At 37.5% G+C, this 27,392-nt stretch overlaps 3 protein-coding genes across 3 annotated transcripts; all 3 read left to right on the top strand.

The window, feature by feature from the left end:
- The first annotated feature begins 689 nt into the window (after positions 1–689).
- On the top strand, positions 690–7,374 carry LOC110871564 (protein HHL1, chloroplastic). The gene is made up of 6 exons (XM_022120246.2): positions 690–1,066; positions 3,000–3,137; positions 3,951–4,037; positions 5,658–5,705; positions 5,819–5,967; positions 7,172–7,374. The coding sequence occupies exons 1-6, from the start codon at positions 788–790 to the stop codon at positions 7,182–7,184; spliced, it is 714 nt and encodes a 237-aa protein (XP_021975938.1). The 5' UTR covers positions 690–787; the 3' UTR covers positions 7,185–7,374.
- Positions 7,375–11,559: 4,185 nt separating this feature from the next.
- LOC110871563 (protein ODORANT1) lies at positions 11,560–12,976 on the top strand. The gene is made up of 3 exons (XM_022120245.2): positions 11,560–11,745; positions 11,824–11,953; positions 12,444–12,976. Exons 1-3 carry the CDS (start codon positions 11,613–11,615, stop codon positions 12,844–12,846), a joined length of 666 nt encoding a protein of 221 aa, XP_021975937.1. The 5' UTR covers positions 11,560–11,612; the 3' UTR covers positions 12,847–12,976.
- A 1,368-nt stretch (positions 12,977–14,344) lies between these two features.
- On the top strand, positions 14,345–16,390 carry LOC110871562 (small heat shock protein, chloroplastic). Its single transcript, XM_022120244.2, has 2 exons — positions 14,345–14,615; positions 15,859–16,390. Exons 1-2 carry the CDS (start codon positions 14,399–14,401, stop codon positions 16,332–16,334), a joined length of 693 nt encoding a protein of 230 aa, XP_021975936.1. The 5' UTR covers positions 14,345–14,398; the 3' UTR covers positions 16,335–16,390.
- The last annotated feature ends 11,002 nt before the right edge of the window (positions 16,391–27,392 follow it).

Genomic DNA, 27,392 nt, shown 5'->3' with positions numbered 1-27,392 from the left:
ATCACTCACTCACAACTTCCAATCAATTTCCGTCATGTCATTAAACATTATTCCATCACTAGTGATGGATTTTAGTGGAAATGTCCATCACTCACCACACCCAACAATTTCCCTCAACTTCCTCAATTTCTTCATGCGTGAAACAATTGATGCGATATATAATCAACACGTTATAAAGAAGACCGGCGGCAGTGTTTTGTTGTTCATCACGCATTGTTGAACCTCCATAACGCACCGCCCTGTCCCCCTTACCGTACCTCACTACATATGAGTGTGTATACATGGTCCACAAAAAACCAGGGTGAGAACTGAAACCAATTTTGAACCCAAACCTGACCCGACTCGATGTTGAAACCGGTTTTCCTGAACTAGGAATGAGTGTGGTACCAGGACTATACCGGAAATGTTTGGTACAATATCGGTATTTGAAGGTAAAAATCGGTATTTTATCGATTTCGGTACCAGTACCAAATACTGGGTTGAAATCAGGCTATAATCCCATACTTTAAAACCGGTCAAACCCGATCTCTTCCATCCTAAACTCGGTTTGGCCAAAACTCGGTTTTGACTTTTGTTGCATGCCAGACCGGTTTCAATAAGCTTTAACCCGGTTTTGACTTTTGTTGACCAAACCCAGGCCACTAACAGTAACAGCCACTAATATATAAATACTCCTGTAAAAATAACGCAAGTTGAGCGCTCTAGATCGTTCCACGTATACAATAATATTCCTAATAATACTGGATAAGACCATTCTAGCTCGAACAACACTGCAACAACAACAACAATGGAGGTTTGTATGTCTCTAAAATCACACTCGCTTCTTCCATTCAACTCCAAAAACCTAAAACCACTCGATGACTCAATCAGACACTCGTTTTCTTCATCATCATCATCACAAACTCAACGAAAACAGCAGAAGAAGAGATTAATGGTGGTTGAAGCGAAAGGAAAACGAGGTGGAGGAGGAATGCAAGCTCGTCAGTTTCAACGACCCATGCCTGCTATGCCCAAGATTGAAGATGATGGAAACCCTAGATTCGTCATTTTTATTCGTATGGCTAATGTTAGTATCCTCCTTTAATTATACATACACCTGTTCCTTATTTAGTTATTCGGTTCGGTAATTCGGTTTGGTTCCGTTAAGAAATTATTTTATTAGCTTCGGTTTTATACACCAGTAGCTGCTAGGGGTGTCGGTTCGGTTCGGTTATTAGCATTAACCGTAACCGAAGTTATCGGTTAATCAGTTCGGTTAATTTGTTGGTTTTTGGTTCGGTTCGGTTCGGTTCGGTTAATTTCGGTTAATAACCAAATCAAACAAAGTGATACATGAAATGAAATGGAGGTATGAACAGCGGCGGATCTAGAAAATCTTCGTAGCGGTAACGTTTTATAAAATAAAGCGGTAACACTACCGCCGGAGTGCCAAGTGGCAGCGGAGGCTACCCCTCCCCCTAAGGTAGGTCCACCCCTGGGTATCAATAAATGGAGGTATAAATACATGAAATAAAAGTATAAAACATGAATACATGAAATGGAAGTATAAAAGCTAGAAATTTATGAAAATATAAATGGTTCGGTTAATTTCGGTTAATCGATGGCAAAAAAAAACGATAACCGACTTTCGGTTAGTTCAGTTTCGTCGGTTTCGGCTAACGGTTCGGTGGTTATTGTACACCCCTAGTAGCTACTACTACTTGAAGAGTAGATCAGTTTTTTGGAGCTCTAGTTATACACGTATTCAAATGATTTGCTAACATTAGTTTTCTATATCCAAATTCCAAACCAATTATCGAAATTCGATTATTCGGTTTGGTTAAGAACTTATTTTATTCGGTTTGGTTTGGTTGATAACTAATCTTATTCGGTTTAGTTTGGTTAATAACTTGTCTATTCGGTTCGGTTTTTGGTTATGACAGAATTTAATTTTAAATCGAATAAACTGAAACCAGAACAAATACACCCCTAACTATAGCAACTGAAAGAGGAGATCAATTATTTGTTGTCTGTCTATAGGGTTGTAAATGAGCCAAACCGAACCGAACAGAGCATTGAACTTGTTCACGAACACATATCGTACGAAAATTTTTATATGTGTTTGTTCATTAAGGAATTGAACTTGTTCACCAACGGTTCACCATTTTAAAAAATAGAGTTAAATGCCATTTTAGTCCCCGTGGTTTGGTCCATTTTGCCAGTTTAGTCCAAAGGTTTCATTTTTCGCCTGTTGGTCTAAAAAGGTTTCACTGTTGCCATTTTAGTCCACAGGGTTAACTTCATCCATTATTTCTGTTAGGGTAATTCGGTCATTTTATATGGCTGAATTGCCAGTTGCCCTTCTAGTTAACAAAATTACATATAAAATGACCGAATTGCCCTTCTCGTTAACAGAAAAAATGGATGAAGTTAACCCAGTGGACTAAAATGGCAATGGTGAAACCTTTTTGGACCCACAGACGAAAAATGAAACCTTTGGACTAAACTGGCAAAACAGTCCGAAGTCCAAACCATAGGGACTAAAATGACATTTAACTCTAAAAAATAAAAAAGTAACATTTTTAATCATAAACATTAAACATAATCACCTTGTTAAAAACTTGATATAATCATAAACATAATTATCCCAAAACAAAGGCCCAAGTTAGACATAAGCATAAACATAATTATACCAAAATAATGTTTCAAATATGATATATCTAACTATCTAGGTTTCTGACGACCGAACGTAAACTAAACAAAACAAACGATCATAAATGAACGTAAACAAACATATTACTAACGTTCACGAACACAACCTTGTTCATGTTTGTTCTTTTATTAAACTAACGAACGTAAACAAACTTCCTGCCAAACGGTTCGCGAACAGTTCTCTGAACGTTCGGTTCGTTTACAGCCATATCTGTGTGTAACAAACTTGAATATCGCATTTAAACAAGATGCTTCATGTTACATTTACATTATAGCGTTAAAAGATATCGAGTTTATTTATTATGCAGGTTTATCTGTGGTATCCTGTTAGTATTGTAGCAGGTGGCACAACAGCAAAAATCATGGTCTCAGCCAAAGATAATTTTCTTGGGAAATATATATACAAGGACACTCTAGCCAGAAATCTTGCAGCAGTTATTTACAAAGTAAGTTTTAGAGTAAACTTCCGTTTTGCTCCCTGTGGTTTGGTCATTTTAACGGTTTTGCTCCAATAGTTTAAAAATAGCCATTTTCCTCCCTGATCTTTCGAGTTTGTCGCCAGTTTGCTCCCTAATCTTTCGAGTTTGTCGCCAATTTCCTCCCTGATGGAGTTAGAGGCTGGGAGCAAAATGAAGATAAGTTAGAAAAATCAGGGAGGAAAATGGCTATTTTTAAATATTGGAGTAAAACCGATAAAATGACCAAACCACAGGGAGCAAAACGGAAGTTTACTCTAAGTTTTATATCTCCAAGTTGAGTTTTCCAATATAATTAAATGAAGAGTAAATTATAAAAATCGTCCTTTATGTATGTCACGTATTGCAAATTGTGTCCTTTATCTTCAATAATTATAGAAAACCTACCCGACGTTTGCAAACCCTTGAAAGTTTTGTCCTTTAGCCCTAACTCAGTTAATTTTTGTAGTTAAATCTGACAAAATGGACCCCACATGACGGTATTTTTGTGGTTAAATCTAACCGAATGGACCCCACATGAGAGTAAAATGACCAAAATACCCTCATGTGGGGTTCATTTGGTCAGATTTAACCACAAAAAATTAACCGAGTTAGTGCTAAAGGACATAACTTGCAAAGGTTTGCAAACATCGAGTACGTTTTCTGTAATTATTGAAGATAAAGGACACAGTTTGCAATAAGTGACATTCATAAAGGACGATTTTTGTAATTTACTCTTAATAGTAATGATATCAATAGTTTTAAGACCCTTATTTATTTATTTTCTTGTGTGTCATTCCTAAGGACGAGAAGGCGGTTCAAAAGACGGCAATTCGACAACATCGCGTGTTGCGAAATGCTACAGAATTTCGATATGGCTACAAAATTGTGGTATGTTCTTTTTAGCACTTGTAGAGATAGAACTAAACCTGTAACAGCCCGTCCCATATGGTTAAAAAAACGTATCTTTCCACATAAGTAAAAGAAGAGTAAAATGCCATTTTCGGCCCTGAGGTTTGGCGCGACTTTTGTCTAAAGGTTTGTTTTTTCGCATCTGGATCCAATAGGTTTGAAATCTTGCCATTTTCACCCCGCTTGTGAATTCCATCCATTTTTCTTCGTTAAGTCAGGGGTATTTTCGTCTTTTTTGTTAACTTAAAGGGCAGTTCGGTCTTTTGAATACTTGTACATTATGCTAAATGCTTGTGCTCAAAGTGAAAAAGACCGAATTGCCTTTTATGTTAACAAAAAATACGGAAATACCCCTGACTTAATGGAGAAAAATTGATGGAGTTAACGAGCCGGATGAAAATGGCAAATTTCAAATCTTTTGGATCCGGATGCGAAAAAACAAACCTTTGGACGAAAGTCATAAAACTGGCCAACAAACCTCAGGGACGAAAATGGCATTTTACTCATAAAAGAACTAAGAAACCTTATTACGCCTTAGACTTACTTAGTAAATTTTGTAAACTGTTAACAACTTCCAACATGGATTTAAATTAGAGTAAATTGCCATTTTAGTCCCTGAGTTTTTGTCCAAATTGTCATTTTAGTCCAAATAGTTTTTTTTTCTCCTCTGGGTCCCTGACTTTTCCTTTTTTTTGCCATTTTGATCACATTGTCTAACTTAGTTTAAAAACCAGGTTATGATCAGGGGTATTTTTGGTATTAAATTATTATGAGGTTTATAAATAGTGTTGTAAACTACCCCTGGTTATCACTACACAACAATTATGCCAAAAATACCCCTGGTTATAACCAGATTTTTAGACTGAGTTAGGCAATGTGATCAAAATGGCAAGAAAATGGAGAAGTCAGGGACCCAGAGGAGGAAAAAAACTATTTGGACTAAAATGGCAATTTGGACCAAACCTCAGGGACTAAAATGGCAATTTACTCTTTAAGTTAATTTAGATTTTATTGGGTTTTAACTTGGGGTGTAAACAAGCCCAAAGGCTCGAGAGCTACTCGTGATCGGCTCGGTTAAAAGCTCGAACGAGTCGAGCCTTAACGAGCCCGAGCCTGAAATAGAGCTCGTTTAGTTATCGAGCCCAAGCTCGAGCCTGAAATACAAAGCTCGTTTAGGCTCGCGAGCCCAAACGAGCCTAAACAAAATTTTAGTTTTTTATATATATCATATAATGATGATGATAACATTGGTGAGCCGAGCTCGAGCCGAGCTTTGGCTCGCTTAATCACTGTTGAAACGAGCCCGGGCCGAGCTTTTAGTTCATTTGAGGTTGTTCCAGAAATAGCTCGAGCCGAGTCGAGCCGAGCTCGAGCTTTGGGTTTTACTCGCGAGCCGAGCTCGAGCTCTGAGAAGTAGGCTCGAACCGAGCCGAGCTCGAGCTCGAGCTTCACAAAAACATAACGAGCCGAGCTCGAGCGTAGTCGGGCTCGAGCTCGGCTCAGCTCGTTTACACCCCTAGTTTTAACTTTTAAGTTGATTCAGATGTTATTGTGTCAGTTCACAAAATTGTCGTTTTAATTCTCGTGTGGATTATGCAGGAAGGTACCAACATAAGAGCGGCACTTGCAAGCAACGATGTAGTCGAGGTATTTATGATTATATATTTATACGTCACCAAATTTCCTAATAAACATTTGTATTAAACCAAGTTTCCGCCTGTTTAACTGATCTAAGAGTTTAACGTCTGATCTTTTTTAAGCTCCCAACCCAAGCCGAGCTGAAAACAGTGCTTGATAAAGTTGTTGATTTCTTCGGTGATGCCAAAGAGTCGTTTGGGAAATTGACTGATCTAAAGTCAACATCCGACACTGAGTCTGAGTCGACGGAAAACGCCAGTGATAAACCCAAGTGAGTTTTGTATTTATGGCTATATTTAACCAACTTTTGCTAGCTTAAACATTTTTGGCCTCTTCTTTAAACTTTAGAGTAAAATGCACGGATAGTCCCTGTGGTTTGGTGAAATTTCACCTTTAGTCCCCAACTTTTCAAAATTACACTCTGAGTCCCTGTGGTTTGACAAGTTGTTACTCGGATAGTCCCCAAAGCGGATGAAGGTTACTCGGATAGTCCCCAAAGCGGATGAAGGTTACTCGGATAGTCCCTGTGGTTTGACAAGTTGTTACTCGGATAGTCCTTGTCATTTCACACCCACTTAACCAGAAAAACTAACCTCCATTCGCTTCGGGGCTATCCGAGTAACAACTTATCAAACCACAGGGACTAAGAGTGTAATTTTGAAAAGTTGGGGACTAAAGGTGAAATTTCACCAAACCACAGGGACTATCCGTGCATTTTACTCTAAACTTTATTTCAAAAGTAATGTATATTATAAGAGTAAAGTACACAATGGTCCCTGTGGTTTGACAAGTTGTTACTCGGATAGTCCTTGTCATTTCACACCCACTTAACCAGAAAAACTAACCTCCATTCGCTTCGGGGCTATCCGAGTAACAACTTATCAAACCACAGGGACTAAGAGTGTAATTTTGAAAAGTTGGGGACTAAAGGTGAAATTTCACCAAACCACAGGGACTATCCGTGCATTTTACTCTAAACTTTATTTCAAAAGTAATGTATATTATAAGAGTAAAGTACACAATGGTCCCTGTGGTTTACCAAAATTCCGAATTTGGTCCTTAGCTTTCTAAAAGTACATGGATGGTCCCTGTGGTTTGCAGTTTGTAACCTATTTAGTCCCCAACTTTTCCAAAAGTACACCGACGGTCCCTATGGTTTGCACTTTGTAACGCATTTAGTTCGTAACTTGGAAATGCTAAAACCTTTAGATTTGTTGGTTGGAGACTAAATGCGTTACAAAGTGCAAACCATAGGGACCGTCGGTGTGCTTTTGAAAAGCTAAGGACCAAATCCAAAATTTTGGTACACTGCCAGGACGATCCGTGTACTTTACTCGTATTATAAATCTGTTTCTTTGAATAAAAACATCTAGTATATTGTATGCGTTAACTTCGACCCGTTTGATTCAAACTGATTTGACAAGTAAATGGTTGAAACCGTTTTTTTCTAACCACCGGTCGGCATCCATTGACAGGGTCAAAAGCTGAATGACAAGGAGAAAGAAGGATATGTGGATTCACTGTACCTTGTTACAAACAAAATACAGAAGCGGGTTTCGCACCCGAAATTTTTCTGAATATTTTTGCTTTAAATCTGTGTTCAATAGACCAACACTTGCTATTTATTGTCAATAGTACATAATCGCTGTTAATCGTTATGCCTTCTTTAAACGTTGAATGATTATTAGTTTCGTTAAAAACCGATTACAGACACAATGAAGAACATGCATGCACAGCTAACCTTGATCACATAACAAAGACGTGACCTGGACTCGTCGCTATCATCTCATCTTTCCCAACGTCAAGGATCTCGTCAACATCGTAATATCGTGGGTTAACCAAGCAACCTCCGAGACGTCATCCAACCTGTACCTTTACACTACAAAGACGTGACCAATCTCGCACGCATTAGCATGTATTAGATACATCGTGATTTGCAAAAATAGCTACGACTGTGACAGTATGGTCACAAGAGCTACGACCGCCACAACATGTGCTATGACAGACAATGTTGTAGAAGGCGCTAGGCGCTAGTCGGGCGGTGAGGTACCGCCTAGGGATTAATCGGAATGGGATTTTTATATATATTTTTTCAAAATTATATATATATACCCAATAATATAAAAATAATACTTCAAAATTCACATAAATACTTCAAGTTTCAGATAGTATGGTTCGATTTTGACCAATTTTGACCGCCTAGGACCGATTTTGACCGATTAATATAGTCCGATTAATCCGATTTTTGACCGCCTAGGACCGACTTTGACATGGCTGATTAATTGACCGACTAGCTCAAAATTAGGCAGTAAGTGACCGCCTAGCGCCTAGGCGCCGATTAATCGGCCGCCTAGGCCGATTTCTGCAACACTAATGACAGTGGCGGCTAAAAAAAGAATTAATAAATGAGAAATTCATCACACAAGGGAGACGATGAGGGAAGAGAACCGACAACCAACCAACATTTGGTGGCATTGAGAGGGAGAGAAGTAAAAGGCAAGAACGCTAAGGCCCTGATACCATGTATAATAATGAAGACTTCGTAAGGTCTTGTCACTGTTGTGTTATATTAATCAACTATGTATATGAGTAGAATGACTAACCTTAATCTAAACCCTAAAATATGTATTTTATTTATTAACAAGACCATATTTGTAATCTACTACATATATTGTGACAAACTATAACGCCTTATCTAAATCTCCAATTGGTCGTGGACAAGAGTAATACTAGATTAAATATAGTGTATCGTGTTATCAGACAATTCACAGACAAAACATACCCTTGTTCAATTTCTCGAAGTCAGAGTTGTATCCGATTGAATTATTCGGGTGAACCACCAAAATAATTTGATCTGAGAGTGATTACACGCCTCTCTGATCATCCGGTTTTCTGAAATTCCCCAACAGGCATGACGTGTTTTATGACCTCAACGTGATGAATCCTATCAAAACGTCACATTCACGTATGTTAGGTGAGAGAATTACCGTGATAGTGAAAAACAGAGTTATGGGAGCAAACTCCAAAGTGGACAATGTCATGGTTGTGATGAGAGTTTTACAACATAGGATTGGAGCAACTCTTGTATCGTTTCGGATCGGATGCATGAACAACTCTATCAAGGATAATAAAGCCTTATTAGATTAGTTGAATTTCACATTAGATACAGATAAAATAGATGTCGATGGTCTTTTGGTCTAGTGGCATCAGTTTTTTTTATCTTTTATCAAAGTGATGTCGGTTTAAATTACATAGTGGGTAATAGGTGGATTTTAGGAGGAGGTGTTCACCGTAAAAAAAAATACACATAATGATAATCCTATGGTAACTTCATAATGGAATGTGATAACTTCACAATTGAATGTGTTGATACGATAGAATCTCCAAGAAGGATGATTTTCTAGTAAGTTCTTGCAATATTATCAAAAGAGTTAAAAGTCATTTTAGTCCCTGTAGTTTGGATCATTTTGTCAGTTTAGTCCAAATGTTTCATTTTTTCACCTGTGGGTCTAAAAAGGTTTCACTGTTGCCACTTTAGTCCACTGGGTTAACATCATCCATTTTTTCTGTTAACGATAAAGGCAATTCGGTCATTTTAAATATAATTTTGTTAACTAGAAGGGCAATTCGACCATAAAAAATGACCGAATTGCCCTTCTCGTTAACCCAGTGGACTAAAATAGCAACGGTAAAACCTTTTTTTGGACCCACATGCGAAAAATAAAACTTTTGGACTAAACTGGCAAAATGACTCAAACCACATGTACTAAAACGACATTTAACTTTTATCAAAATAAAACCTTTAAAATGTGTAGTAAAAAACAAATCAAATAATGATCATGGAGACGTGTTACGCAAATACCATTTTATTATATAAATGCACTACTAAAAAAGTACATAAAAAATTCAATGAATGGAGTGGGTTTGTACCATGCGCAGCCTGATATACTTATTTTTATTTTTTCAATGATTAGTTTTAATTAAATAAAAACTTGTTTAGCAAATAAAGACTCATTTAAAGGGAATATTTTCATAAAGAATTACTTAAAGCTCACCAACCCAAAGAACATAAATAAAAAAGGTTGCTCCCCATTCATGAAACTTGACAACCATAAGGGGACCTTGCAATTATAGACCCTATCCAATATTTTATTTAGAAAATCAAACGTTTTTAAATATAAAACAACTTTGGAATGTTAAATTAGTGAAATTGAACATAAATGTCATATCACTCCATTGGAAATTAAGTTTATGAGCCTCACAAGTAACAAACAATAATCCTTGCACATTCTTATGCATATGTTAATTTTAAGAGTAAACTGCCATTTTGGTCCCTGTGGTTTGGTCAATTTTGCCACTTTAGTCCAAAACTCAAACTTTTTGCATCTGGGTCACTGTGGTTTCAGTTTTATTGCCATTTTGGTCCAAAAATGAAATCAGGTCATATTTTTCTTATAAAATCCTGTTATTTTGTCATTTTCTACAGGGGCAAAATGATCATTTCTTTTTTATAAATAAATACCATATTTTATAAGACAAATATGACCTGATTTGCCCCTGAGGAAAATGACAAAATTGCATAATTTTATAAGACAAGTATGACCTGATTTCATTTTTGGACCAAAATGGCAATAAAACTGAAACCACGGGGACCCAGATGCAAAAGGTTTGAGTTTTGGACTAAAGTGGCAAAAGTAACCAAACCTCAGGGACCAAAATGGCAGTTTACTCTAATTTTAAAGGTTGATATAATGGTACATGTAGTATTCTTTGTTGTAAGTTCATTACTAATTCTTCGATTCCTTGAAGTCGACTTTGAATACTAGGGGTCAACTTTCAAGATTCGTATTCGAGATACTACAACAAATACATGGCGAAGGAGAACCGTCTTGTCAAGATGAGTAGACGAAAATCCATTCTCTATCCTTAAATAGTATGAGTTACACAAAAAATAAATAAGTTTTACAGTCGAACTATCATATAAAATGCGAAACTCTTAAAACCTTAGACACATTGATTAGACGAGGATTATGGGGTAAAGTTATTCTACAAAGGCTCTTAAAAACAAAAAGTGTACAAAGACACAATGGATCGCAAAATATAACACAATAGCGAGCAAAATATAACACAATCCCGAAAAGTATAACACAATATCGAAGAAAAAACACACAATGACTCAAATATATAAAAGACACAATGATGTAAACAAAAGTCCAAAATCTACAAGCTAAACATCTAGAAACAAAAACCTAAAATCTCACATCGTAGAGTTCGATGAGACGATTCCAATGCAGCTTCAATGAGGTCAAACTGAGTCTGTTTGATACCATTCTTATGACTTCTTATTTTTAATAGACTTTATATTTGATCCTAACACGAGCTTTATCTATCATTGAGTTTTGCTTCCAAGGGAATACATATAATTATGCTTAAGTAAGTTCGGTAATGATTGGTGTCATATAATTTATCCAAATAACTTATAGATTAAATTAATTTCACAAGACTTTTTGTGATACTAACTCATAATAATCACAAATAATTAAAACCACAGTCGAACTCATCCTTCTCCCCTTTCTTGATTACTTTTTTGGACAACAATGATTAATCATTGTCAAAAGATAATGAATCTTTAGTCATAAAGTTTGGTGCTTTCTTACTCAATCATGAGTTGTGATAGTTGGCAGAATCTTCACTTTCAAACTAGCATGCAAACGGTACAAGTTTCTATCCTCTATCAATCATCATCATGATTTACAATGTCCTTATATGCATATATAGACATATATATACACACACATGCATACATATATCTATCTATACACACATATATATACATCATACATATATAGTTTGTTTATCAATCTTTTACTCATTGCTACATCAACCATTTGATTTCTAGTTCTTGATGCAATCAAGATGGGAAGACAACCATGTTGTGAGAAAAATGGACTAAGAAGAGGACCATGGACAGTTGAAGAAGATCATAAACTCATGACCTTCATCCTCAACAATGGTATTCAATGTTGGCGAATTGTCCCGAAGCTTGCAGGTTTGATTTTCATCTATGTTTGATCTTTTAGAAGAACTCGAGCGTTGGGAGTTGATTTCTTTGTGTGTTATATTGTAGGGTTGATGAGATGTGGAAAGAGTTGTAGGCTACGATGGATTAATTATCTAAGACCTGACCTTAAAAGAGGCGGGTTTACAGAAGCCGAAGAAGATATGATCATTCAACTCCATTCTCGACTTGGCAATAGGTAATTTTTTAATATGACTCAAAACACGACACGTAAATAATCAGGTTTTGGGTTGTCATGTATAACCGGTTTAATAAATGGGTTGTGTTTTAGTTTGACATGCTTAATTAAACATGTCATTTTCAAGTTGATCTTTTCACATGTTTCATCAAACAGGTCAACCCATTAATCCGTTTGATTAAACATGTCTACTCACCAATTCATTTAACCCATTTATTACGATGCATCAACCTATTTAACATATTTACAACTTAATTACAACCCGTCAACCTGTTTGACTATTTTAGACGTTGGTTAAATTAGTCATATTTGGGTTATACGCATTTAAATGTATTAGGTCAAGAGTTGATATCTTTAACACGAATAAATATACGGGTGGTGCTTGTTTAGATGATTCAACTCACTAACCTCACACAATTGACACCCGTACATGAATTATTGTTTTTATGTGTGTAAAGATACCAATGTATAACGATTATGGTCGTATTAGATGGTCAAAAATCGCAGCTCAATTTCCTGGGAGAACAGATAACGAGATCAAGAATCACTGGAATACTCGGATCAAGAAGAAGATGAAGTTTATGGGATTAGACCCTCGTACACACCATCCAATCGTGCAACAACGTACTCTTGACCCGATTATCACAAGAGAGAACGGTGAATCCACTTCTTCGCATAACGTGTTCAATAATCACATGATCAAAGAAGAGAAACCCGACGTTTTAAACGACAACATTCCGACAATTGAGGATATTGGATTGATGATGTTGTCTCATAATCAACAACTTGAATCTTTAAACCCTTCATTTGAATTTGAATTCCCACAAAATTGGAATGATAATCCAGGATTTCAATGGGATGTGTTCAATGATCCAGGATTGGGTTTTCATTGATCTCAGATTAATTTGTAATTTCTTTTATTGAAATAAATATCATGTTTAACCATGTAATTTAGTATTTTAAACAAAGTTACTTGTGTTAAAATATTTACATTCTGTAATTTAGTTTTGGCATTCTTTTGCATTTTTTGTACATTGGATGTTGATGTTTAGTTAGCACTTTTTATAACTTTTATTAAATAAATCTGATTTTTAAGTCGAGCTTCATATACTTTATACTTATGAAAATTATTGATTGGAGAAACTGAAATAGGAGGATATTTTTGCTAGAGAAAAATCGATATATAATTTATTGGTTCATTTGTATATATAGTTATATGAACTTGATTATTTATGATTTCAAAACTCAATAATCTAAAAATCTCCTTCAAAACTCAACCCCAAACACTCTCTAAACCATATTTTTTTACAGGGGACGTCTATTTTTATAGTTTTGGCCAAAATCTTGATATTAAAAGTTGACGGGTTTATGATTGAAACTAAGTGTATACGTAAATACATGAAATAATAAATTCAGAGACTCCGAGTAAAACTACTATCAAGCTGGGGTCTCACTCGAAGCAACCTCTCTGTTCCTACAGGGTAGAGGTAAGGATGTCTATATCTTACCCTCCTCAGACTTTACCTTAGCTTTGCTATTGATGGGATTTACCGAGTATGATGATGATGATGATGACACGTTTGAAAAAAAAAAGTACGTGAAAATTGGCTAATTATTTCGGGAAATTACTGTTATCATCGAAATCGGATGGAATTTGAACGAAAACTTAGTGGGGCCGGACTCTCAAATTCCAAATCGGTGGGGGCTGGACTCTAAAAAATCCAATATTTTACACTACAAAAAATATTTTTTTTCGTAAATTTTCGGTAAAATTAACACTACGAACGAAAACTCGATGGGAGCCTGGGCACCCTCTGGCCCCAATAAATCACCGTCCATGGGCATTTGCCACATGATTCGGCATGGTGATGTGACGGTAAATGATGGAAGGATGAGGTATAAATACAATGCGTAGCCTAAACAAAGAAATATACAATTTTTTACATCTAAATTAAATACCAACTAACCTTATTAAATGTCATCTAAAAGTATTAAAATTATTTTCACCTTTTAAATTGTTTAAAACACGATTATAAATTTACAATTAAAAAAAATCAACCAACCCGAGTAGGAGTTTTTCTTCCGAGTCAAACCATTCAAGCTTGATTCTGGGCTGATGGCCCTTCAGCTTCTTTCCTCTTGTGGGCCAAAAAAAAACTCTAAAGAAACAGCTTCTTTTTATTTCTCTTGTGGGCCAAATAAACTCTGAAGAAACACCTTCTCGCTTCTAGAGCTATCTAGATTCTATAAACACTCAAAAAAGACAACAATTTTTATTAAAAAAAAAAATGTAAAGATCAGGTGGGCCTCTGATCCAGTTTCTCATCACTTCTAGAAATTTCCATTCTTATCCTGTACTTATCTATATATACAAATGACCCCCTATGCATTTTCATCAAAGTTCTCTTGAGTAATTGAGTGTACTAGAAAGCAAATAGTAGAAGCATGGCCCTCTCATTATTCTCTCAAAGAATTACCACTCCCAAATCACACCCTTCATCTTTAATATTAGCCCCAAAATCCCACAAAAAGAACCATAATTTTAACATCATCAAAGCACAATCAGGAAATGGAAATTTGGATCATTTACAAAGAGCAAGCATCAAGACTCCACAACAAAAACAACCCATCAAGAAAAGAGTAGTCCAATCTCCTCCAATTGGTAATTTTCATTTTTCTTTTCTTTCTTTTTGGTTTTTCTTTACTATTTTTTTATTTTGAATTCATGAAAGGGATATGCATGATTCTTCAATATAAAATGAAAACACCAATCAAGAGTTAAATCATCTAGTGTCATCTATCTAGGGGGCTGTTTGGTAATTTATGAATTGTTAAATGTTTGGGTGGGGAGAGTAGGGGTGTAAACGAGTCGAGCTACTCGCGAGCTACTCGAGCTCGGCTTGAAAAAAAGCTCGAACGCGCCGAGCTTAAACGAGCTCGAGCCCGAGCCTAAAAACAAGCTCGTTTAGTAAATGAGCCCGAGCCCGAGCTTCGCTTATCGAGCTCGAGCCGGCTCGTGAGTCTTAACGAGCTTTCTTTATATATATTTTTTATTAATATATTAAACATGTATTTAAATAATAATATTTACCATTTATATAAATATAAAAAATAACTAAATAATATGTATAACATTTATTATAATTAATAAAAAATTAATTAATAAATACTAAACGAGTCGAGCCCGAGCCGAGCTCGAGCTTGAAAAATAACATTCGAGCCGAGCTCGAGCTTTAGAAATAAAGCTCGAATCGAGCCGAGCTCGAGCTCGAGCCTGGTCGAGCTCGGACTCGGCTCGGCTCGTTTCCACCCCTAGTGGAGAGTTATGCTCCCAATAGTAAATTTTAAATTTTAAAGTGGATATTTTTTTCTTGAACTAATGATATGGGTATACATAATTCTTTGATATATGTTTAAAAAACCCAATCAAGATTCAATCTTTTTGTGTGCATTGTTATGCTCAAAAGTAATTTTTAACTCAAAATTATGCTCAAAAACTAATTTTTAACTCAAAATTATCATTTTGTTTTTTCTTGAACTAATGATATGGGTATGCATAATTCTTTGATACAAGATTAAAAAACCAATCAAGATTCAATTTTTTTTTTTTTTTTTTTGTGTAGAGTTATGCTCCCAATAGTAATTTTCAACTATAAATCAAGGTTTTTTCTTGAACTAGTGATATGGGTATGCATAATTCTTTATTACAAAGATCAAAATTCAATCTTTTTGTGTGCATGTAATGAGAAAATTCATAATTAAGACAAAAAATAAAATAAAAAAAATTCAAGATTGTATTTTTCTCAAACCCTTTATCATAAAAATATAATATAGCCATGTATAATTCATTAATTTCTCCATAAAACATCAAAATACTAATCAAAATCCAATCTTTTCAACTACAGGCTTATGGGACAGATTCCCAACAGCAAGAACAGTCTCACAAATGATGGACACAATGGAAAGACTAATGGAAGATCCACAACCATACCGAGTCGACCGCGGTAACCCGTGGGGCCCACAAGGCGAACCCACAAGCAGTTACAGCAGGGGAAGAACACCATGGGAGATCAAAGAAACTGAACAAGACTATAAAATGAGGTTTGACATGCCTGGAATGACTAAACAAGATGTGAAAGTATGGGTTGAAGAGAAGATGTTGGTTTTGAAAGCAGAGAAATTGAAGAAAGAAAACAATGATGAAAATGAAAATAATAAGGAATGGAGTTCTGAGAGTTATGGAAAGTATGGTTTCAGGATTGGATTGCCTGAGAATATACAGTTTGAGAAGATTAAAGCAGAGGTTAAAGATGGTGTTTTGTATGTAACTATTCCTAAAGCTCCTGTTTCTTCAAAGGTTTTGGATATAAATGTCCAGTGAATGAAATTGTAGGGGCTAGATTTGTTTTGTTTTAATATAAATAGCAGTTTTCAAAATATTGGGATAATGTGATATTTTTTGTTTTAATTTAGGTAAAGTGGATTTTTAAAATCTTATTTTTTATCACTTGGTGAATAACTAGTAAGGTGCCTCGTGTGTTGTCGTGACGTTGAAACGTAAAGTACATCAAGTTATACTGTATAATGAAAAGATATTATATTTGATCTGGTTTTTCAAAAAAAAAAAAAAATCAAATCGTAGACCAATTTAAAATGTATATAAAAATAATCAGTAGACCAATTTAAAATGTATATAAAAATAATCACGAAAAACGTATTTTATTTGATCCGACCCATTTTGGGAAAAAATAAAATATATGTTAAAACATAGAACAGCTGGAAATGTATATTTTATTTGATATGACCCATTTCAGGAAAAAATAAAATATACGTTTAAACATAGAACAACTGAAAATGTACGTAATAATAAAATATACGTTAAAACATAGACCAACTAAACTTGAGGGGTAAAAGTATATACGACGACAAAAACACAAAAAGAGAAAAGTCAAAGGGTCTGTTTGGTATGGCGTAATGGAATAGACGGGTGGATGGAATGTACGAGGTAACGGAATGGACGATGTAATGGAATGGATCATTGCCATTCCATGTCTTGTTTGATTACCATGTGAGAAGGAAATGAATCATTACTTTGTGTTGTTTGGTAGGAAAGAATAGACGAATGAATAAAATCGGTGATGAGTGATGGTAGTCGGTGGTGATAGGTGGCAATGGTAGGGATGGTCGGAGGTGGTGGCAATGGGTGGCTGCAGTGAGTGGTGGCGAGTGACGGCGGGGGCGGATGTGTGGATGGTGGGTGACAGTTGGTAGCGGCGGAGGTGGGTGACGACTGGGGTTGAGGTGGGTGGTGGTGGGAAACAACTGGGTGGTGGTGGTGGTGGCGGCAGCGGAAGTGGGTGACGGCGGCGACGGTAGTCACGGCGGCAGCTATGGCAGTAATGGTGTCGCTCGTGAGTGAGTTATTAAAACCAATAATAATAATAATAATACTAATAATATTAATGGTAAAATAATAATAATAATAATAATAATAATAATAATAATAATAATAATAATAATAATAATAATAATATATCTTTCTATTCCATTCCATGAAGGAATGAAAAAAAAACACCACCATAGTAAGGAATGAAAATTATTATATTTGGAAGGTTTACATTCCTTGTGGAATGATTCATTCCATTACCACTTGACAACCAAACATGTTTCTTTTCATTCCAATAGAATGATCCATTCCATTCCGCATTCTATTCCTTCGTACCAAACGCTACCAAAGTATTCTTCACGTAAGTTGATAATTGTAATATAGTACCAATGGGGTGGTGATCCATTGATAAAGGCAAAGCCTTTAAACACTTTGAGAGAGGGATGTCTTGAGTTCAAGTCACATAAACGGTAGGAAATAAAAGAAATTTGCCGTAAAAAAAAGATAATTGTAATATAGATAATACATAACTGAGATTGTTTTTAGACCCCACTTTCAACCTGTTTTCTTATAATGAATCTTCGTTAAAAGAGAACTTAATCTACTTAGTTTTTTGTTATCGTGGACATATGAACGGGATGATTTTACCTGGTTTCATTCGTACATACATATTTAAGAACTTTAATATATACCAAAATTTGGTAGAAAATCCCCCTTAAAAAAACTTATTTTTTTTTTTTTTTTTTTACGTGGACATACGAAATGGATAATTTTAACTATTTTCATACATACATGCGTTTTATATAAATTTAAGAGGTTTAATATATACCAAAATTTGGTAGAGGAGTGACAAAAATATGTTCATTACATGTGACAAAATATGTTCGTTTTGATATTAACTTTTTTTAAAATAAGGTGATTAATTTTAACTAAGGGGTCATAATCAGTTGATATTTAGCTAACTTTTAATTAAGAAATAATATTTTACTGATTAATTTCTAAAACACAGTTCTTGAGCTTGTTCGTTAATCTTTTTCATGACAACCATGTAATTATCTCGCCATCAACCACCATGCCACCATCTGCCACAGTGGTGGAACCATAGTGTAACGAGCCGTAGCCCCTTATTCGTATCGCTTTTTTCGGTTTTACAGAAAGGATACCCTAAAAAATAGGAGGATACCCTTAGCAAAAAATAGGATACTTGATATTACTAAAATCCCATTTTTTATAAGCTCAAACATTTTACAACCAAAAAACTTATAGAATAACTAAGCCCGAATGATAAAATAAGCCCAAATTAACAATAATAGAATTGAAAGGAGACCATAAGTATAATTGATAAAGTTAGCCCAAAACCCAAAACCCAAAACAATATTATAATTGAATAAGTACAGAAAATGTACTCGATGTTTGCAAACCCTTACAAGTTATGTCCTTTTGCCATAACTCAGTTAATTTTTTGGTTAAATCTGACCAAATGGACCCCACATGAGAGTAAAATGACCAAAATATCCTCATGTGGGGTCCATTTGGTCAGATTTAACTATAAAAATTAACTGAATTAGGGCTAAAGGACATAACTTGCAAGGGCTTGCAAACATCGAGTACGTTTTCTGTAATTATTGAAAACAAAGGATACAATTTAGAATAAGTGACATGCATAAAAGGACGATTTTTGTAATTTAAAATAATGACAAAAGTGAGTTATTTTTAGCTTTACAAATCACTATGATAAAATATTAAAATATGTACTTTTTTGCGTTGTTTTTATTAAACTGTAGTTGGAAACTATTATTGTAATAAAATAAAGAGTTAATTGTCCGGATGGTCCCTCTGGTTTCACGTTTTTTCACGTTTAGTCCCCACCTTTTGAAAATAGCAGGTATGCTCTCTATGGTTTGTTAGTTTGTTACTCGGATAGTCCCCGAGTAGATGTCAGTTAGTTTGGAAATAGCAGGTATGCTCCCTATGGTTTGTCATTTTGTTACTCGGATAGTCCCTTGAGTAAATGCCAGGGGACTATCTGAGTAACAAAATGACAAACTATAGGGAGCATACCTGTTATTCCCTAAAGGTGAGGACTAAACGTGAAAAAACATAAAACCACAGGGACCATCCGGGTAATTAACTCTAAAATAAAATAAAATAAAAATGATGATAAGGTAATCAAGATTCCTGAGGAGAATATGTTCGATCAATGTATTCCTTTATTTGGTATCTTTAATTAAAACTTTCATATATTGGTACCTACGATTTTTTTTCCTTCTAATAGTAATCAATGGTGTTGAAGCATTCAAGAAATGACGATATTTTGAATTACTTTAGGGTGAGAGGGGCACTCCCCTTTTTAGGGGAGTCCCCTCTCTTACGCACACCCAATTACGTTATGCCACGTTAACTCCTCTCTTAAACTCCTCTCACACCCTAAATTGATGGCGGCCTTCCCCTCTTAGGTGACTTGGTTTTTTATTTTTGTTTTTGTTTTTTTATTTGTTGTAATTATGCATGTTTGTAAAAAAATATTAATAAAATTTAACAAAAGACATTTCAAAATAGAAAATAAAAATAAAAATTAAATTCAAACTAGAAAATTAAAATTACATTCAAACTAGAAAATAAAAATTACATTAAAACTAGAAAATAAAAATTACATTAAAACTAGAAAATAAAAATTTTAGAAATCGCACGGCCACCCGTACTTGTTAGCGATGTCGCGCTTTCGGGCGAGGATGAACGGCAACATATTTGGCGGAGCATCGTCGTGCGGCTTGAGGAATGTTTTCATATCTCGATCGTAATTGTAGTTTTTCATCGTCTCGCGTTGTTCCGATATGAGCTCGCGAGCCTCCGACTCTCTTTTCTTCCTCAATTCAATCGCGTCTAATTCCATCGCGTGCTTCGCTTCTTTCATGGCGGTGTACTCTTTGAATTGTGCCGCCAACTCGGCCGAGCTTCCCTCGGACGATGTCGCTTGACGCTTGTCTCGCCGTTGTGTTCTTTGTGGCGAGGGGTCTTCGTTCATATCGGGTATGGAAGGGTCCACGTCAAGGGGCTTTCTTTTTTGTGCCGAACCTTCCCCTTCCTCACCCAACAATGGGACTTGGGCCCATTTGTCGTGTTTTCGAACGACCCCCCACGCCTCGACATGTTGAAAACCGTTCGGATATCTCTCTTTAAATTCCTTTAAAGCGACTTTCATCACGTCGAGATCCTTACACCCGCTTCCTCGTGTGCGATCCTACATATTATAGAATAATAAGTGTTAAAAAAAATATGAACTTAGTAAAGAAAATTAAAAAATATACAATGTTAAAAAATATAATTTTTATCGCTTGTTGGTATAGGCCGTTGAAAAAGTTTATTTTCGTCATCATCGGGGTCCATTTATGTCACACCCCCAATTTCCACCTAGGGCATGTCCCTAATGGAGATGCAACGATCCAACAAAGAGCCACCAATCATATCAAACACAAGTTATAATGTATTGAAATACCCAATTGAAAGAAATGTATCGTTTGAAAAGTTAAACCAAAACCAAAGTATTGAGCGGAAGCATAAATGTATAAGCGTATAAATGTATCAAAACCAAATCAATGTAATTGTTTATTATGATCACAACCACTCCAGCAGCATCAGACGGCAAGCTCCCAAGTTCCTTCAATAATTACCTACAAGCATGTAAACAAGTGTGTCAGACTACGCTGGTGAGTTCAAGGTTTGTGTTTGTTTACCAAGTTATGTTACCGATCACGTGAGTAAAACAGTTTACGAGACGATATGTTGTTTGTTGTTATGATGTTTGATGTTTCGATGTTGTTATTACTCGATTACCGTATGTGGCGACTAGATGTGAATGCCCAACCCCAATGCCTCCATTTAGGCATTGGTCATGATGTCAAGGTGTCAAACAACCTTGAATAGATGTAAGGGGTCTTATATGTACACGATGTGAATGCCCAACCCCAATGCCTCTAACTAGGCATTGGTCATGAAGTCCAGGTAATTAGTTCACGCCCGTCCTTTCGGCCCGGTGTGAGGGTGCCAAACCTAATAGCGCTATCAACTAAATACCTCGTTGCTTCTTCAGCAACACGGTAGATGTATGGGGTCTTACATGATTTATACTGTGTTCAATAACCAACATCCCAAATAAACAGTTTACCCAATATTCCCTTTAGAAACGTTTACCAGATGTCCCAAACCACCGGGACGCATGCTTAGAAAAGTGCAGTGAACTCACCTTGGGTTTGCTCGGTAAGATTAAGATTAAATATCTTGTTTATCAGTTATACAGACACGTCCTATAATGGTTACCGATAACAGTTAGTTCCATAAGCACACGGATCACATCTTTCACGTGCAAATAAGTCACGTATTCGTTGTTCATGTGAAACACTATTACTAGGTATGCACATATCCAATTAATTCAACTCAATATACAATCAGTCACATACCACATACACACCTTCATGGTCGACTAAAATATGTTTCAAACCTACTTATAGAATGTGGCCCATATTGCTGGACTCATCAGCCCAATATATCACATGTATATTAACACTTATCTGTTAAGTCAAGGTTACATGAATAAAACCTCCTCTAGCATACAAACCATCGAGATAGCTATTAACAGTTAATGCTGATTCTAAAAATCCCCAATTACTATATACAATTAATTAACAACATGTGAGTTTCGTTTACATACTAGACACTATTAACCCACACCATTACCACATGTTGACACCCAACCAGCCCAAAGTATTAAGTCCCTAACTCAACCCATTCGGCCCACATTTGTCCAATTCCTATTACCTGAACAAATATATTAAGTCTAATCCAACAATACCCCTTATAGCCGTAGGTACTTCTGTTCACAGTTTATGATTTCACATACAAAAGTCAAATTATAGCACAACATACACCATCCACAGATTACTCACAATCCCCTGTTGGGCTTCTAGTTTTCACGGCCCAATTGTCTAGATCCAATTCAGCATATGTTTGCAACAACTAGTTCAATATTACGTAAAATAAGTGTGGCCCTATGATAGCATTTAACATATAACCCTGCTATACATATACCCCAGCCGTTATATTTAACCAATACATACTACCCGAACCAACCGAGCCCCTTTCAGTTAACACTTATTATTTAAAGCATTCAAAAGGTATTCACATTATCAAGCAAATAATATTTAAAGCATTCAAAAGCTGTTGGACCGTTCATACCCCCCCCCTATCAAATTTGGACGGTAACCCATTATTGATGGCATGCAAAAGTCAATCATAACACACCCACTTATGTAGCATAGATAATTTGGTCCAATCATAAGCCATAATCACTTGATAATCACATGCAACCATACTTACATAGCCGACAAGAGGTAATCATCATGAACATGCAATTTATTAACAACTAATAAGAACATGGAAACTTACTAACCGACTAGATGAAACGAGGTTCTGCTCGGGGGGGGGGGGGGGGGTTCTTCAATCGCCGATCGCAATATATATGGAACAATAGGGTTTGTTTTGTTTTTAAGCTAGTCGAACATATCAGGAAGTCTATATATATATCACGTATACTTGTTAGCCAAGGTTTGGGGCGGTTTCCTTATAACCGTAATGGGCCTAAGCCCACCTCAATATTAACTAAAATATTAGTCGGTTTCTATTAAATAAAAATAACCGAATTGGGCATGAGTATTAGAACACTAATGGGCCGATTTCTATTTGGAATAATGACAGTCCACATAATTTATTAGTCGGACCTGGCACGATTGGGTCAGCATAGAAGGCATAAATATAAGAGTTTACGCGGATAATTGTCACTGGGTTAATCGTTCGAGTTGTCAAGCACCTTAATTTAGAGAAATTAAGATTGAATGGCAAGAAATTAAAATGTTACAAACCTCAAAGGTTCGGGTTGTCACATCATCCCCAACTTGAAGGAAATTTCGTCCCGAAATTGGCAAGCGTCAAGTGAGAGAAACGAAGTGAGAAATCAGGATTGTTGCGGGTTCTGCTCAGTTGTGACATCATCCCCAACTTGAAGGGGAATCTCGCCCCGAGATTCACCAGTTTTGCTCGACCCGGCTTTGTCTTTAGGAAAAAGGTGAGGATACTTAAGCTTCATCTGATCCTCGCGCTCCCACGTGAACTCTGGTCCACGTCTTGAGTTCCAACGAACTCTAACGATGGGAATACGACTGTGTTTACGCACTTTGACCTCACGGTCCATGATCTCGATAGGTTCTTCAACAAACTGTAACTTGTCGTCGACTTTTAACTCTTGAAGAGGTACCGCTAATGGGTCATCAGCATAACACTTCTTTAATTGTGATACATGAAATACGTCGTGAACATTACCCAGCTCAGTAGGTAACTCCAACCTATAAGCCACCTTACCGATACGCTCAAGAACTTTAAACGGCCCAACATAACGTGGGTTCAGCTTGCCCCGCTTCCCAAAGCGTACAACCCCTTTCCACGGCGAGACTTTCAGCATGACTCGGTCATTCACTTCAAACACTACCTCTTTGGCACGCTTGTCCGCATAGGCCTTCTGGCGGTCACGAGCAGCTGCCATACATTCTCTGATTTTTACGATCATATCTGACGTCTCGAGTACCATCTCAGGACCGGTGATCTGACTATCACCCACCTCAGCCCAGCAGAGAGGTGAACGACACTTCCTCCCATACAGTGCCTCAAATGGTGCCGCTTTGATACTGGTGTGATAGCTGTTATTGTAGGAAAACTCTACTAACGGTAAATGCTTCTCCCATCCTTTCCCAAAATCAATAACACATGCCCGCAGCATATCCTCTAGTGTCTGAATAGTACGCTCACTCTGACCATCTGTTTGTGGATGATAAGCCGTACTCATATCGAGACGTGAGCCGAATGACTTATGCATAGCCTGCCATAACTCTGAAGTAAAACGAGGATCTCGATCAGAAATAATAGAAGTTGGCACCCCGTGCCTAGAAACCACCTCTTTAAGGTACACTGCTGCGAGCTGCGAATACTTATCTGTCTCCTTGATTGCTAGGAAATGTGCTGACTTTGTGAGACGGTCGATAATCACCCATATAGTATCGTTCCCTGCCTGTGTTCTAGGTAACCCCGTAACAAAATCCATAGCGATCTGTTCCCATTTCCACATAGGTATCTCCGGCTGCTGAAGTGGACCCGAAGGCTTCTGGTACTCTGCCTTGACCCTAGCACAGGTCAAACACTTACTCACGTAGGTGGCAATAATAGCTTTCATGTTCGGCCACCAATACAAAACCTTGAGGTCCTGGTACATCTTATCAGACCCTGGATGAATAGAATATCGTGACTTGTGTGCTTCGTCCATCACAAGTTCCCGAAGATCACCAAATGAAGGAACCCATATCCGTTCCATGAAGTAGTAGATATTGTCAGACCGTTGCTCGAACTTCTTCTTGTGCAGCCCTCGTAATCCTTCGGCTTCGATATTTTCTTCCTTTAACGCTTCAATCTGAGCTGAACGAATCCGGGCAGGTAAATCAGAGTGAATAGTAAGCTGTAGGGCACGAACACGCTTCTGCTTCGGTTCCTTGCGACTAAGGGCATCAGCTACAACATTAGCTTTACCCGGATGATACTTGATAGCACACTCATAATCATTAAAAAGCTCGACCCAACGACGTTGCCGCATATTTAATTCCTTCTGGTCGAAGATATGTTGAAGACTCTTGTGATCGGTATAGATGGTACACTTGGTACCGTACAGGTAATGCCTCCAAATCTTCAACGCAAAGACTACGGCTCCTAACTCCAGGTCGTGTGTCGTATAGTTCTTCTCGTGTACCTTCAGCTGTCGAGAAGCATAAGCTATCACTTTGTCTCGCTGCATCAACACACAGCCGAGACCCTGAATAGACGCATCGCAATAAACCACAAAATATTCAGTACCCTCCGGTAGTGATAAAATTGGCGCGCTGCACAACTTCTGTTTTAAGAGCTGAAATGCTTCTTCCTGGTTCGATCCCCAAGAATAAACAACTTTCTTTTGAGTCAGGGCGGTGAGGGGTTGAGCAATTTTAGAAAAATCCCGAATAAACCGACGATAATATCCCGCAAGACCAAGAAATTGACGCACCTCCGAAGGATTCTTTGGTGCCGCCCAATTTCGAATAGCATCGATCTTGGCAGGATCCACATGAATACCCATTTCGTTAACGATATGCCCGAGAAAGTGTACTTCCCGAATCCAGAAGTCACACTTAGAAAACTTTGCATACAACTGCTCCTTCCTCAGGAGCTCCAAAATAAGACGAAGATGGCGCTCGTGGTCTTCCTTGTTCTTGGAGTAGATCAATATGTCGTCAATGAAAACGATAACGAAGTCGTCAAGGTAAGGTTTGCACACGCGGTTCATGAGATCCATGAAGACCGCCGGTGCGTTGGTCATCCCAAATGGCATAACCAGAAATTCATAGTGGCCATACCGCGTTCGAAAAGCTGTTCGAGGCACATCCTCCTCCCTAACCCGTACCTGATGATATCCGGACCTCAAATCGATCTTGGAATAGAAACTTGACCCTTGCAGCTGGTCAAACAAGTCGTCAATGCGTGGCAGAGGATAACGATTTTTGATCGTCACCTTGTTGAGCTCGCGATAGTCGACGCACATACGAAAAGACCCGTCCTTCTTCTTCACAAATAATACAGGGGCTCCCCAAGGAGAAGAGCTAGGACGAATGAAACCCCTGTCTAGTAACTCTTGAAGTTGATTCGATAATTCTTGCAACTCTCCTGGTGCAAGACGGTATGGAGCACGAGCAATCGGTGCTGCTCCTGGCTGGAGTTCAATCTGAAATTCTACCTGACGATGTGGAGGTAAACCAGGGAGCTCTTCAGGAAAAACATCAGGAAACTCTCGAACAACAGGAAGGTCTTCGAGTTTCCTCTCGTCAGTCTGAGAGTCAGTGATAAGGGCCAAGAGGGAAGGATAGCCCTTACGTAGACAACTTAGAGCCTTCATGGCTGAGATAATACCTACTGTAGCACCGCTACGATGACCCTGAACCGATAAGGATTCACCACTAGCAAGGGGAATACGAACGACTTTCTCCTTGCAGAGAATTTCCGCCTGATATTTGGATAACCAATCCATTCCAACAACTACATCGAAGCTTCTGAGAGTGACAGGAAGTAGGTCAATGTCAAATACTTGACCTAAGAGATCTAATTTGCAACCCATGAGGACATGAGATGCTTCAATAGTTTTACCATTTGCTATTTCCACTACATGCTTAACAACAAGAGGTGTAGGACTCAATCCTAGACGACTACTGAACCCCGTAGACACATAACTCCAATCGGCACCCGAATCAAATAAAATAGAAGCATAAACACCATTCACAGAGAACGTACCAGTAACTACATTGCCGTCGTTCCGAGCTTCACCAGCTCCAATAGTAAATCCACGCCCACGCGCCACGTTGCCCCCATTGTTCCCATCATTGCTCCCTGCGTTGTTACCACCTGTATTATGTTTCAATTGTGGGCAATCCCGCTTCATATGTCCCTCAGCCCCACACTGATAACATCCTTTTCTAAACCCCTGACCCTGCTGAGATTGTTGCCCTTGCTGTCTCTGATTCGGCTGGGTCTGCTGCTGCTGCTGTTTTGGCTGAGGAGCCCTACAATCCTTGGCCTCATGGCCTACCTTGTCGCACCTGCGACAAACTCGAGCACACTGCCCATAATGATGAAACCCACATTTGCTACACTGAGGCTTCTTTCCCACATAAGAGCTCTGATTTTGATTCACTGAGGATGATTGGCTAAAGCTGCGAGTACTGCCAGTGTCTGTCTTCTTTTGGGGCTGAATCGAGTGGGACGCCTTGTCCACATCACCCCACTTGCGCTTACTATCAGTGACAGGAGTAGTGGCTGTGGTGGTGGCAGCAGTAGCTTTAGAAACACGCGGTGGTAGTGAGTTGCTTTCCACCTCCTGATCTATAATCTTGTTAGTCAACCGGACAATCTGGGTTAAGTTATTGAGGTTTGCAG

This window comes from Helianthus annuus, chromosome 8, assembly GCF_002127325.2.
Source record: "Helianthus annuus cultivar XRQ/B chromosome 8, HanXRQr2.0-SUNRISE, whole genome shotgun sequence".
NCBI classification, from domain to species: domain Eukaryota; kingdom Viridiplantae; phylum Streptophyta; class Magnoliopsida; order Asterales; family Asteraceae; genus Helianthus; species Helianthus annuus.
This window is presented reverse-complemented; position numbering and strand designations above follow the sequence as displayed.